The sequence below is a fragment of the Procambarus clarkii genome, chromosome 7 (assembly GCF_040958095.1).
Source record: "Procambarus clarkii isolate CNS0578487 chromosome 7, FALCON_Pclarkii_2.0, whole genome shotgun sequence".
Classification (NCBI taxonomy): Eukaryota; Metazoa; Arthropoda; class Malacostraca; order Decapoda; family Cambaridae; genus Procambarus; species Procambarus clarkii.
In genome coordinates this window covers 17911470-17926960 of record NC_091156.1, presented here as the reverse complement: position 1 = coordinate 17926960, position 15491 = coordinate 17911470, and the positions used below count along the sequence as shown (strand labels likewise).

The 15491-nt window shown below is 39.4% G+C and overlaps 1 protein-coding gene across 8 annotated transcripts in view; it reads right to left on the bottom strand.

The window, feature by feature from the left end:
* Positions 1 to 15491, bottom strand: part of LOC123761376 (tRNA (uracil-5-)-methyltransferase homolog A) — a 50958-nt gene that overhangs the window by 4840 nt on the left and 30627 nt on the right. For 2 of the 8 annotated variants that reach the window (XM_069313587.1, XM_069313567.1), the window contains exon 16: positions 2926 to 3009. The exons of 2 other annotated variants lie outside the window; for them this stretch is intronic. In XM_069313587.1, coding sequence (XP_069169688.1) covers positions 2935 to 3009 — 75 coding nt within the window. In that variant the 3' untranslated portion in view covers positions 2926 to 2934. Of the gene's footprint in view, positions 1 to 2925; positions 3099 to 15491 lie in introns of those variants that run through there. 4 more of the 8 variants (XM_069313579.1, XM_069313562.1, XR_011224745.1 and 1 more) reach the window with 3 other exon arrangements.

Genomic DNA, 15491 nt, shown 5'->3' with positions numbered 1-15491 from the left:
AAATAATACTGTAACCAAACAATTATTACGAGGAAACATTAATACATTACGTCATTCACAAAATGGTTGAGAGAGAGAGCACCTATAGTACTCATACAACAGGAAATCCTTAACTTTAAAAATTCACCTTCAAGCTACCAAGTGTTGCACATTTCATTAGAAATTTATTTTATTTTTTCTGAACCACAAAAGCAATACAGTATATGTATGACTCCTGTAAGATTATTATTATTCCAGGAGAACAAATCTAACAATGTGTAATCTTGAGAAATAAAATGAGGCATAATAAAATTACTGGCATAAAATATACAACAATGAGCAATGTGTTCACAGGGCACTTTAATACACACTTCTGCCTCTCGACACTTTCTTACGTCATCTCCCCACTACAATATTACTGGAACTTCAATTGTATCAACGTTTCAGTATTAATGACAGACATTTAATAGATAGCTTGTGTATATATATCCTTCACAATATTTGTTTTATATGTATATAATTCAAATATGCTCTAGTAATAAAGCATTAGCCATTGCACGCATGCAATAGGTGATAACCTCCGTCTTCCTAAGCTAGTCTACATCTGAACAATTTAAAATACTGCAATATAAACCAATAAAGCTCTTTCTTTTTACATTCAAATGCCTGTGTTCACCTAGTGGTAAATAAGCATCTGGAAGTACCTCCCAGACAATGGTAAACCATTACTTGCATAAATAAGGAACTGTATTAAGTAGAGTGTAAATGCACCAAAGTTGATCTCATCCACTCTGCTGCTCCTCTACTCGACAGAGTTCCTTAACCTGCTCTCATTGCATAGGCCTCTTGATTTACGAACTTCTCATTATCTCATTATAGACCTAGTTTATTATTAAGTATAGTTTTGTGCATCAGGCAATGAATTTCATATGCCATATATTCTAGCGCTATTCAGGTCTCTCATCGGTCGTGCGTCTATGTACCCACTGCTTTAGATTATTACAGTAATGTCTTTATGTAACATTCAACAATTCCTAGTTTTAACATTTCTCATTAGTGTTGGATTAACTGCAAACGTAAAGATGTACACACACAATCCCTCAAGTACGTCTGATAAAACAGGAATGGCAAGTGCTAAGAATAAGCCTTGATAGATCTCACTTGTTGCATCTTTTCAAATTGACAAAACAATGCCTGAAAGTGACTACCTACCTTGTTGGGGGGTGGGGAAAGTTCCAAAGATCAATGTCCCCCTCAGCCCAATCTCTGACCAGGCCTCCTGGTTGTTCCTCGTGTCAACCAGGCTGTTGGACAAAGCTGCTCGTAGCCTGACGTATGAATTAGGTCTGGTTGATCAGGAACCAATGTCAGATACTGGCCTGGATAAAGTTCCTTTCTCCCCACTACCTATTTAATATTTGCAGCATTTAAATGATATGAACTGTGAATGGAGTGAGTGCCACTACTACTGCTTGTAGTGCACACAACTTGTTAATTACATTCACTGCATGTGTTTCTTTTTACTATAGCTGAGCCTTTCCAGTTCCACCCAAGTCGTATTATCATTATTGCATAGCTCAATTTGAAAAAGCTGTCATTGTTTACACCACACCTAATTATTTTGTATATAGTGATTACTGTATATCACCACTGCTCCCTCACTGCTCTAGAGTTCTTAAGACTCCTTCAGCACCTAGAAGTGGATTCCAACCTTCACCTGTGCTCCTCTTATTCTATATTAAATGGTATGGATGTGTTGTATTTTGGGAGGTGGTGATATATACACCTGTGCTTAAACACTTGAGTTTTTAACTCTCGTGTACAAATCTCCAAGCTGCTTGGTTCATTTTTAGATTTGAAAGTGTATCTAGTGTCCACAAGGGCTGTGATGAGGGTTCGAATTTACGTCCAGGACGATCCCCGATGCACCTTAGTCGATTGCGTCATAACATGGTAAAAGAATTGTAAACCGGGAGTGCTAATAGATCCCCCCCTTGTGGATTTGTTCATCTGATGTATCACACTATTGTGATTTCTGTATGTATCTAGTGTCGTTTTCCCTTTAAATGTATAGCACAAAAGTTATTCACTATTCTGACAAACAAAAATCTACTATGCCTGTGGCTCATTTATGTAGAGAACTTAAATTTCAACTTGTCACCCCTTGCTAATTTGCCACCAATTGCATATATTATAATCTGCCCTTGTCTGATCTATTTCTTCCCCTACCTATTTCTAATGTAGTAATTACATTTTGTTTTCTCTCTTTTCTAGTAACAAGGCTTAAATTATTTTGTCTTGCTTTATAATGGCTGCCTTTCAGCTCTCAAAGGAGTTTGGAGGAATTCTCCACTTGAACAAAATGAGCTAAACACTGGCACCACATCCACATACCATAATTAGACATACCTAGCTTCATTACTTTGCAATTTAAATTAAATCCATTGGAGACATTCTCTGGCTTTGGAGCATGTGTGTGTGTGTGTGTAGCAATAATAACACAAACGTGTGAAATAACTAGGTCATAACCATATGAAAGTTCAAATTGGTTCCAAAAGCTTCCATTACCTTTAATTTACTATAAAATTCAAGTAAATACGAAGAAGCATAATCCAGATATCATAATGGAAACCATTTACATACATATAAGTGCCTTGAAAATGTAGCTATTATTGATTTTATTATACGAGCAATGTGGTCTCTCGGCCATAATTACCATATACCAGTATTATCACAAAGACATCCTTTAATAACTCACTGCTAAAATGTTAATACATACACAATTTTAATGATCTATCTTAAACATTACATGTTATTAGCTATGTCAAAAAAAAAAAAAAAGTTGCATTTATTATTTTCTTAAGACCTAGCAACAACAATATAAGAAACCATCATTTATAAGGTAACAATACCACTAAGAACATTAGGAAAAGCACTGCATCTTGCCTTTACCATTTATTCGTCCTTCACCTTCTTCGGCAAGGCACCTGCATTGTCCATCAACGTCCTCTTATTATTATTTGTAGACTGCTGTTGAGTAGAGTGCACGCATTTCACCACTAATGTCCATGACAGGCGAGATCCCAAATAAATGGTTTGACTCCATATGGAACAAAGTTCTTAGAAAGAGAATTACAGTACTGTAGGCTGGCTCCTGTTTATTATGAAATTAGTACTGTACATAAACAAAGGTAAATTAAAGTGATGTGAATTTTGTTTAATCATACAGTAAAACCCCAGTAATACACTGAACTAAGTTTCTGGGCCCTCAATATTTGTAAAACTATATAATGTGTGTAGATATCATTCAGGGCATAAAGGAAATTCATCAAAAACAAGAGAGATTATGCTGGAAGATCTATATTAATTATACATGTAGTGTGATTGTCCCCTCTTTTCAGCCTTGGTCAAATGGCCATACTTGACATGAACATTCAACTAATCAGGCTCACATTATTTGTAATTTTAGATTTTACTCACTTTCCACTCTACCTCCCTACCTGTAATGTATTTGCAGTACTGTACAGAATAACTAAACTGTCCTGACAGTCAAAATTACAATTCCGGGACAGTGGAACCTTCAAAATCCAAATATAAATACAATGCAACTCTGGAAAACAGAGTAATGCATGCTAAAACATGTCTGCTTTGCCGTAAAATCTAGATTATATGAAGAGGGTGATCGAGGGAGGATAGATAAGGCCGAAGTAATGAATTTCAGGCATTCCTCCACAGCACCACAGCTAAACACAACTGCCCCTCCCACTTATTTTTATCAATTCTCATATAAACACTCACTCTCTCTTTGGACACTCCTCGTGTCCAAAGAGACACTCCTCGTGTCCACTTTTTTCTCTCGTGTCCTAGCTTTGGACACTGCTCGCATCCAATACAAAAAATATTTGTATAAAATTCATTTTCTATCCGATCAACTTCGGCATAGTTTCAAATTGAGCACCTTTAGAGTGCGCGCAATTTGATATCAATATGAAAGATGTAACACAAAACTTGATGTCAGAACACTTGAAAGATACAAATAATTGTGATGATGAGCGTCTAAAATTAAAATATCTGTTAAAACTCCAGTTATTGGTCTATTATTATGGGACTAGTTTTAAAATGCGTGCCTTTATATTGCGAACAATGATACCAAAACGAACGACGTGACACAAAAATTGATGTTATCAAACTGAACGAGTATACACATTAGGTTGCGGGTGTGATAATTGGTTCTTGTTCACGGGTAACTTTAGGCTTTGCTAAGGGAGTCACGCTGGGCTTTTGGACAATATATGCACATACACCCGCATGGAATTTAATTGCAAACACATTGATACCAAAACGAGCGACGTAGCACGAGAATTAAGGTGAAAAACTGAAAAGAGTATATACATTTAGTGTCGCCGAGCACTTGCCCGCATCGCCAGGCCTACTTCGTGCACACGCACGGAGCGCACGCCCGGCGCGCAATACTGTTAATAAACATTCTTTTTCTTCCATCTTCAACGTATTTAGGATCAGATAGAGTATATATATTTACTTGGTCCAACGATGAGTATTATGTTGCAAATTTTCTATAATTCGTAGCTTCTGGCATTATGAAACTATTCATTATAATACTTTATGATAAAATAGGTGTATATGGATTGATTATTTGCAAAATACAAAAAGTTGGAACTTGGTGGACAATAAATAATTATAAAAAGTGACCCTTCAGGATTTGTTACATTTTTCTATTTTAATACTGCAAGGAATTATAAAACCTTGTATTAGTTTCTTACTTCATTTGGAGCGAGATATCTTTGGCGAGTTTATTTAGTTAAGAAAGGTCACTTTTCTAGGCTGGATCCCACTGGCCCCACAGTGCCTCACACGAGGAACCTACTACACATCAAAGGACCTGGGAACTAGAAATGTGATGTACATTACAATGTTGAACACATCCAGACGTATGTGACAGATACCACTACGACCAACCCTCGCAAAAGTGACAACTGCAGAGAATGAAGAGTGGCAGGAAGGAATCTGACTCGGCACTATTTGCCAGAAACCAAGGGTCCAAATAATATCACCCTGCCCAAGGAATAGAAATGAACATCACTACCTCATGGAAGGTTCTTGCCAGATACCAGAAACAACTGCCACTAGACAAGCTACAAACCAAAGAGCTTCATTGTAAATAAGCAGTCATGAGAGACAACGTACTACCATGGCACTTGACAGCTGAGTGGACAGCACTTTGAATTTGTAGTCCTGAGGTTCCGGGTTTGATCCCCGGTAAAGGCGGAAACAAAAATGGAGTTTTCACCCTGATGCACCTGTTCACCTAGCAGTAAATAGGTACCTGGGAGTTAGACAGCTGCTACAGGCTGCATCCTGGGGAATGCTAAGTCCCAAAATCATTTCAAGATAACAATAGCCAAATTAATTTGAATCCACCCCCCCCCAAAAAAATACCAAAAGATGGAAGGAACAGAGGCTTCCTACACGAATACTTCAAGCAAGACTGAACCAGAAATTGACAAACCAGTCACATGACAACCTTTCTCACTGCACTTCTGCCTACCTGGCATCAATCCACGACTCCACTACCAACTTTGAACTATTGGTTCAAGTGGCAAAATCTCGCTGGAGCTTTAAGATTTCCCTTATTATATAGTTTGAATTTTTGAGGTTCCACTGTATCAACAATTTCTCTGCATGATGTTACTTCAATAATAATTGTTATTCTACTTATACCCATGTTAAGTGCTGTATTACATGTCACCACCGTGCAGATCAGGAAGCAATGCCATCACTCACTGCACAAAGTAGTGGAATACCCAAAGATGGTCAGCAAAAGAAGCAATGTCTTTATGCACCATAGGTTGCTGGTACTCAGCCTATGCACATACATCTCTGAGTAAATAAACAACAACACAGTATTATAACACAAAATTGTGTACATTTCAGATGGAACAGTAATGTACAGTACTTATGATGTATGTACCATGTACTGAAATGATAGTGTGTTGTACCATGTGTATTATCGGGGTTTTACCAAAGCTTTAACTTAATCCACATAACCTGCAGTTAATTTTCTGAACTGAACAATAATACATACCTTAAAATTAATTCTATAGGATTATCATACAACAAATCAATGCTGTACACGTTACACACACTAGAAAAAAGGATTGAACTTGATGTGAATAAAAATATTTTCACAATGAATTAAAAACTCTGAAAAAAAACAATGCGAATTAAAATATATATTCCAAAGAATGATGAACTAACAAAACACTTGAAAACCTACAATCTTTCATTTACAATCCTGTGCTTAGTTGAAGCTCGAATTTGTTTATCAGAAATCAATGTGATAGGGCAAACATCTACTTCATTATAAATCCTACATACTATCTACAACACATGTACATAAACACATCACTCATCTAGTTATACTTTATTTTTCAAAGTTGCACCAAAATTCTGTGCATTCCACAATTTTTTTTTTACGTGACAAAATTTTAATATATCCATATAAAGACTAATGAGAACCTCCTCTTCTCTACATTTTCAGTAGTTTGAATAGGTAATTAGATGGCTCAGTGGTCGCATTGCCATATGTTGCCATTGCCATAGGTGTTGAATATTTAAGAACACCACAATGTCAAGAAAATATCTTCTATAATAGATACCTTACTCCCTCCCTCTCTCCCTCCCATGGCTCTCTCTAAACATGAACATTTTTATATCTGAAATTATGATATTAAGCATTATCATAACTATTTTGAATAACCCCAAGGGAGCCAGATTATGGACTGAGCACTATATAACCCAATTTAATCTTTTTATGCAAATACAGTACATACACTGTACAGTAAAGTACTTACCAAAATCTTCTACGTCTCCACTTCCAAAGTATACTATACAGTGTAAACTAAGGCAGAAGGTAAAAATATTAAGACCCAGCGACACGACCGCCATGAATTAAAATTACGAAAGAATTGTCATAGTAGTACAAGGTGTGGCAGCACCATACAACAAAGTAGAAAATCTTGGAAATCATGTCAGATTCTAGGAGTTGAAAGAGTTTAGAACGCCATATCATCAATACATGTATGTGCGTATACATGATCCCTGTTAGCAGTTGCATTTTCTGGAATAAATGCTTGTACAGAAACTTGTTCCAGAAAAATGAAATGCAATTTGATTTCTGAATTATGATGAATGAGGGAAAATATCAGTCATCTACCCATGTATTTCATGATAATTTATTGATCACCTTAACCCCTAAATAAAGTTAAAAACTGTCAAGGTACTACATGTTTCCATATTTACACTTGGGTATTCAAATATATTTACACAGATGATTACCCATCCAAAAGTCTCATACCATGGCACAAAGCTCTATGGTATTACATACCCACAATAACAAATTTAACTATAAATATAATGCACCGTATGCATATTTTCTACTGTAACCACAACTAATTCTCAATGCATTTTCAAGATATCACATGGAAACCAAAATAAAAATAAACAAATAAATACACGATAGAAATCACACTAATGTGATATCAATGAGAAAATCCCTGGAATACCTAGCGCATAGGTTCAAATCCTCATCACGGCTCCTAGGGATTTCCTCAAAACTAAATGTCTTTTGATCTAGGATGATCTCGGCCAGCATCTTTAAAAAATAAAATACTTAAAATTTAAAAAGCTTATTAATTCATATCATCACTTTCACAATAACAAGCCTGCAATATATTATACTATGTAACTTGATTAAATATATGTAATTCCTTAAAACATTTATAAACAATTATAGTAATCTTCCTTATTTTCGAATACAGTATTTTCTGTCTAAATTGGGGTATTCCAGTTAATATTAGTACTAGTAAGAACTATCAATGTGAATATCCATATTAACCACTGCACTGCGCCGGCCAAGAAATCTTGTTTGCCACTTATTGCGCCAGCCAAGAAAACCCTCTGATCTTTTCATACAGTCGAAACGCAAGCGCGGTAGGTTGGGTACAAAATGGACTCCTGGGACCTCCAGAGAGAGGCAGCCATTTTGGAAAAAATTCCCAGATCTCCCTAGGGCTGCTGGCAGGATCAGTTCTGGATGAGCAACAAAGGGGGTGGCATACGCGCCTCTTGGCTCCTAAACATCTGTCGGACACGGTGTTGAAAGATCGCTCTCCGTCAGTGAAATTCAGACGTTATTGTTTGAAGAACATAAGGGTCATGATACTGATGACACAATAACTAGGCCTTAACTAGCTAGGCACAATAAGGATCTAACACACGGGTTGGATGCAAGTGATACAGCACCAATGAGGACGACAAAGCAAGCGTATCCAGTTGTAGCCGAGCTTCACCCATGCTCACCTGTGTTATCTCCATTTTTTTTATAGATGATACATAGATGAATCGTTTTCTGGGTTCAGTGATGATGCATCTGATACAAGTAGCATAGATGAACAATGTTAGGGGCTTCCATGGTGGTGTTTTTCATTGATCTCGTCAAGAATGGCCGAATCTTTTCCAGAATACCTTACAAAGTAATCTTTTCAAGATTACCTTACACTTCACGAGCTTGGCTACATACCACCTACAGGTACTAAAGCCAAGGGTGTAGGCGAGTGCGTTATTTGCAAGCACACAGACCGAAGAAAGAGGAAGCAAAAATTTCTTTTCACCTGGTGCATCGAGAGCGAAGTCGTGCTGTGTACCATGAACTGTTTTGTTGATTATCACTCCCTTCCGAAGTACTGAGTGTGTAATAGTGTGTTTGTAAATAGTGTGAGAAACTGTACATTTTGTAATTTTAGTAAATTTTGAATAAGTAATATTGCGATGATAAACATTTATTGTGAACACATTACTGACATGTATCACAGTTCCATGGAACATTATGAACATTCTAATGCATACATATTGTAAAGGACACAAATATGCATCATATATGAAAAAAAAACTAAATAAAACTGCATTTTAAATACATAGAACAAATAATTGAAAATATATTTGTGGTAACTTGTGGTGCTTGAATGGCCTGCGTGCCTGCCTCTAGGAGTTTCACGCATGGGCGAACAGCAAACACGCCACCTTCTCCACGTCCCCATAGCCAAAGTAAGTGGAATTTATTAGTTTCTTTTTTTACATGTTCGTGTTCAGGGAAGGGAATTTATCATTTACAAAGATAAAGTTTTTTAGGAGAAAAACTTGATTTTCGAAGCACAGGGAGGAATGTCCCAATAAACACGGCGCATCACAGTGGTTAAGAAGATGAATTACTGACTTTGGTTAGATTTCACCAAATTTTGATGCTAGTTTTACCTCAAATTATAACAAATTCAAATCGTATATAGTGTAATGAAAAGCTATCATTCCATAATTTTATTTCTTTTTAACGAACAGAAGTTGAACACACACACATATACAGTATAACTGATCCCCCTACAAGTGTGCCCAACAATTTGGGCTGGATGGTAGAGCAATCATCTCGTTTCATGTAGGTCGGCATTCAATCCCTGACTTTTAAGTGGTTGGATACCATTCCTTCCCCCCCCCTCCCCGTTTCATCCCAAATCCTTATCCCAATGCTTTCAAACTGCTATGCAGGCGTGATGGCTTGGCACTTTCTCCCCCCCCCTCCCCTACAAGTGCATCTGACAATGCTCATAACATGAAGTCTTCTCAAAACACAAATGCCTCCACCTTTCTTCTCTATGTATACAGTGTATGTATTTATAAAGACATACAATGTCGAAGAAGAAAGAATTTGCTTGCTCGTGCAGTGTGAAATATAGATTATTGTATTGAAAATTAAGTTGCCTATGTAACAAAAGATCGTCATGCAGGTGGTAGTCACAACACAGCTGCCTAAGTTGGGGCCACAGCACTACTTAATAATCATGAATAAGGAAGAAAATATTAAAAGAATCTGGGGAATCTGCAACACAGCCTCCCCAGCCAAGCTGGGGAGACTATGTTGCACCATCAAATGTGTGGGATATTCAAAAGGCACTAAATACCACTAGGGATGCCAATACTAGAACAAAAGTGCACAGAGCAAGTGATTTCAAAGGTATCCGATCCGATTCATCAAGGATGCTATTGAAGGACAGGTGACTGCAAGGAACAGTCGTTAAGCAAGTTGCAGGCATGTTCTAGAAGCCAGAACATTCAACAAGGATATGCACAACCGTAAGAGGGACAATGCAGTTGGAAAGTAAGGAGCAAGACGGCACTTCATCAAGTGCCTGCGAGTTAAACGTCTATGGCCAATACGTAACCTCGCCAGAGCCCTTTTCCAACGCCGGTTATGTTGGTTGGAGGAAGGCCATGGGGGGCACACTTCCCTTACCAGTACGTATGCAGTTTGTTACCAGTAACAGAAGACCAATGACTACCAACGGGAACGGATTGAGGAATGAATAACTTGGTAGAAGTAAAAAAAAAAAAAAGGCACACCTTTGTGGGAAATGGGACAAGTGCAGGTAGCCTCCTAAGCAGCAGCATCCGCACACTCATTTATGGAAACACCAATATGACTGGGAACCCAGCAAAACTCGGCTGTCTTAAATCCGCTAGAGATAAGAAACAACCAATGTTGAATTTCGACTACCACAGGATGGACTGGATTAAAGGACTCCAGAGCCATGAGGGCACAGAGTCAACAACAAAGGAAGATCGACAGTGAGAAAGCAGGTGATGAAGAGCATGCAAAGTTGCATAAAGTTCTCCCGTGAAAATCTTGGTCTCCGGAAGCAGGCAACACATACAAGTGTGTTAGGAAAAACAATGAAATAGCCTACACTATCGACAGACTTAGACCCATCTGTGAAGATGGAGCTGGAGTGTGAAGAAAAGTGAGCAAGGAACAGGAGTTTCAGAACTGTAGAATGGGTAAAAGCTATCGTCATGTGAGTCAAGGTTTTACAAAACTCTCTGGGAGAAGACCCTCCATGGGGGTCAAGGATGGAACGACATGAGAAAGATTGGTAACACAAACCGAGAAAGAACCTTGCAACCGAGACAATCGTACAAAAAGGGGATGGTGGTGCAAAAGAAAAGAACCTACAGGAGGGGTAATGCGAGAGCGAGGGTATTGTAGGGATCGCGCAAAGTAGCGAAGACAGTAGCGATCACAGTGATCCTGTAGACACAGGATGTGGGTTTCAACATACAGGCTCAGGGTAGGAGTCGAATGAAAGTCACAAGAGCGGAGGCGTAACCCAGTTTAGTGAAAAGCATCAAGACGACAAAAAATTGAATGAGAGGCAGATGAGTAAGCAGGACAGCCATAATCTAAATTAGACAGCATGAGAGGACAGTAAATAGAGGAGCATGCACCAATCAGCTCCCCAGGAAGTATGGGAAAATACCTTAAGTTGAGGGCCTTAGAGCATTCAAATCCAAGGAGAGAGATATGGGACAACCAAGACAAATGAGTGTCAAAGACTAACCCCAGAAGCTTAGCAGAATCTTTATACAAAAGAGGATTACCATAAAGCAACAAAGAGGGTCAAAGAACCTCCTCCTTCAGAGTAAATGTCATAGCACAAGTCTTAGTTGTAGAGTACTTCAAGCCATGATTGGTGGCCCAGGACGACAAGGCATCAATCGCAAATTGAAACCATTGTTGGAGGAAAGGCAAGTCATCACCTTGACAGCAGAGGGTAAGGCTGACAACAACGATCATGAGAAGGCCGAGTGAACATATTTATCTGGAGGAAAGAATGGTCTTGGGCCTCGAGGATATATTTAATATGCTTGTGACAAAACTGACAATCTTTTAGTTCTCTATCACCAGTTGCAATGTGGTGCGGGAGAACAGTGCCAACTGGGCATTTATGGAGATCCAAACAGGGGGGGGGGGGGAGGGGTCTCCAGTGCAGGCCAATGAAGCAAAGTGGGCAGCTGCTTCCTGAGAAGGAGCTGCAACAACACATGTACCAGAATGAATGGGGCTAAAAGTGACAAATGACTGAATCAAAAAGGAGTTTATGCACCACGATGCACCCCAGGGGTGCATCGTGGATATACACCCCTGCAATCGCCACCTTAACCCTTAAAGGATGCAATACATATATACTGTAGCTGGATTGAGTAATTTATTGCAGAAGGCGCACCACATACAGTATGTATGGTTGGGAGTACCGCATAAGATTTAAATGGCACACATACGCTGCCCAGGGACGATAGTACACAGACGCCACCTTGGAAAAAATCAAGCGTAGACCGTCATTGTGAGAAGCCCTCAGTTACCATCTGGACACCATGACAAGCGCATGAAACTCTGGCTCATGACCCCAGTCTGTGAACTGCACCACCCAATCACTGACCGAGAATAAATTCATACCGAATTATTTCCTGATGGTGAGGAAACTGATATTGATGACTGACATTGATAAAGACTATACACAGGCCTCCGATGAGAGTGAAATGGAGTGAGAATGATAGTGTGTGTGCCACAAGGGTGAGACCTACCTCCTCACCCTCACTCTACACCAATTCGCTCCCCACCAGACAGTTCATGTGGTTAAGTATGAGGATGTTTTGGGTGACGAGTCTGTGGAGGGCGACTTTCTGGTTTAAGAGATGTTGAATCAGAAAATAGTATTACCATGCCTGTTGCCAGTGCCAGTGGTGAGCGTGGTTACCAGGTGGTGTTCAGTCGTGGGCAGCGACTCATTCAGCCAAACATCGTCACCTGTCACCACATGGAGACAATGAGGAACAAAGCCCCCTCATGTTCACATGATTTTACCTCATATTCAGTTCGCGTCTGTACTGTGCGTAGACAGGCTTCAGCTCCTGGTCCACGGTGTGCAACGATTCCTCGCCATGGTTCCGCTGTTGTGTCTCGCAAAACACCAGGTGTGCTTGTGTGGGGTGATGGTGCAGATTTTGTTTCACAAGTTCCTGCCTTTGACTACAAATGTTGGGATTACAGACCTTTTCCCTAATACTTGTGAGGTCATGTGTGAAATGTACTTTTTTACTGCATATTTTGATGAGCCACTCATGGAACATATTGTTCAGGAAACAAAAATACGCGGCTGAAGTTATTGAATGTGAGGGGTTATTATCCCAATTTTCACGAATACGGTGCTGGAAAAACACTAATGTAGATGAAATGTATGTATTTCTTGCACCGTGTGTGTGTTGATGAAATATAGTGTAAAACACCTAACAGATTACTAGAGCAAAGACTTGTGTATTTCAACACTATGTTCGGGAAATATATACGTGTGTAAACAGGTTTGTGACAATCCCTTTGTTCCATATCAACTGCTTCAATGACTAACAGTTTCCAGCACTTCTAAATGTCCAATAATGGTGCAAAAACCTGTACATATTGATGATAATTTGAAAACATATTATATATATTGTAAAAGAAAACATTTGCATGTGCATAATTTTGACACTAATATGTGAGTGTACTGAATGTATGCAAGTTGTATTATAATAAAACATCAAGTGACAATATATTGAACAATATCTGCAAAAGAAATTGTGCTAAAATATGCCAGACACTAAACAATGCAGCAAAAATAAATTTGTGGCAACTCAAACTGCTTGAGCGCGCACTTGCTGCGACATCATAATCAAATTTCTCAGCTCATTCACATCATTGGTAAACAGAAATAATCACTCCCACCCCCATGATAAGGAAACACATTTGAACACTTTAACAAGAAATAAATTTTTATATTTTTTTCCTTGCACTTAGCAGTGTTACAGGCTATAATAACAAGCACCGCCCAGGGGTTAAGAGCCGTCAGTCCGTTGAGATCGGGCTCAGCAATGAAGGCAAGTTAACAATAAAAGCATCCCCTCGCTCGTCAATATCAAGTACCAGTTCTACGGGCGAGACTGTGCCTCCCTAAACACCCGGCGTCAAAACAGAAGAAATCAGAAAGAATATTCAAGAATGGCAAAAATTGACAGGAAGGAAACAATCAGAAATGAGAAGAGGTGGGGAGGACAAATGAAACATGAAGAGGAAAAAGGCAACCAGCAAAATTAGTGAAGACAGCAGCAGGAGCATAAGGCTTCAAAAGGAAAGAGGACAAACCATCCCAAAGATCATCTCACACTGGCAACTGCCCACCAGTTGGTACTAGTACCCAGATGAGCCACAGAGACGTTAGAAAGAATTTTTTCAGTGTCAGAGTAGTTAATAAATGGAATGCACTAGGATTGATGTGGTGGAGGCTGACTCCATACACAGTTTCAAATGTAGATATGATAGAGCCCAGTAGGCACAGGAATCTGTACACCAGTTGATTGACAGTTGAGAGGCGGGACCAAAGAGCCAAAGCTCAACCCCCGCAAGCACAATTAGGTGAGTACCAAGCCTCGCCCCCCTACCCCCCCCCCTCACGATGGCAAAGGGGTGGAAAGGGAGGGGGGGAGCTGTCATCAAATTTGCTAAATTTCCTGAAAGTGCATTCCAGGCACACTACCTTTACAGCTTTCTTTATTCTCTGCTTCTTATACATTTTTGCATTGTCCCCAATTAATCATCTATACTTTGAGCCATGAAACCTGGCATATTTCAGCTCTTTCCTATAACACACCAATGATATTAACAAATTTCATGTAGCCATGTTTTTCTTGAATTGTTCCTTTCCAGAGAACAAAGTAATCTCTAGACATCCCCCACCTTCCTTCCTTTCCCTTTTTGGCCTAAGATTGAACTCTCAGCGAGCCCCCCCCCCTCTCTTTTATTTTCCTCTCGACCAATGGCTTCACCAAGAGCTGGAACTTAATACTGCAATGTAAAAGTTTCCGTGGCTATGATCCACGTCAGGAGGCGAGCAGCGGCATCTAGCAGTATGGATGACCAGGCCACCAGGCTTGGCCCAGACTGGGCTTACCTGCTTGATGGGGGTTCTAGGTTCTACTTGGGCCAGGCTTAACTAGTGAAAACTTGGTCCAACAGTCCAACACAGTGAGCACAGTCCAACATGGTTCACTTGTAGCAGCATGATTGTTTGGAGCTGCCTACAGGCCCACATTCATCACAGCCTGGTTGGTACAGCACTTCTCGAAGAAACTACCTAGTTTTATCTTGAAGATGTCCACGGTAGTTCCTGCAACAGTTCTAATACTCACTGGGAGGATATTGAACAACCGTGGACCTCAGGTGTTTATACAGCGTTATCTGATTGTGCCTATGGCACTTCCCTGCTCTTCACTGGTTCTATTCTGCATTTTCTTCCATATTGTTCGCTCCAGTATGTTGTTATTTTACCGAGTAGATTTGGAACTTGGCCCTCCAGTATTTTCCACGTGTATATTATTTGATATCTATCTCGTCTCCTTTCTAGCGAGTACATTTGGAGAGCTTTGAGACAATCCCAATAATTTAGGTGCTTTATTGCATCTATGCGTGCAGTATATGTTTGTTCTCTGTATTCCCTCTATTTCAGTGCACACTCCTGCTCTGCAGGGGTAAGTGAGCACTGAGCAGTATTCAAGATGGGACAGCACAAGTAATTTGAATA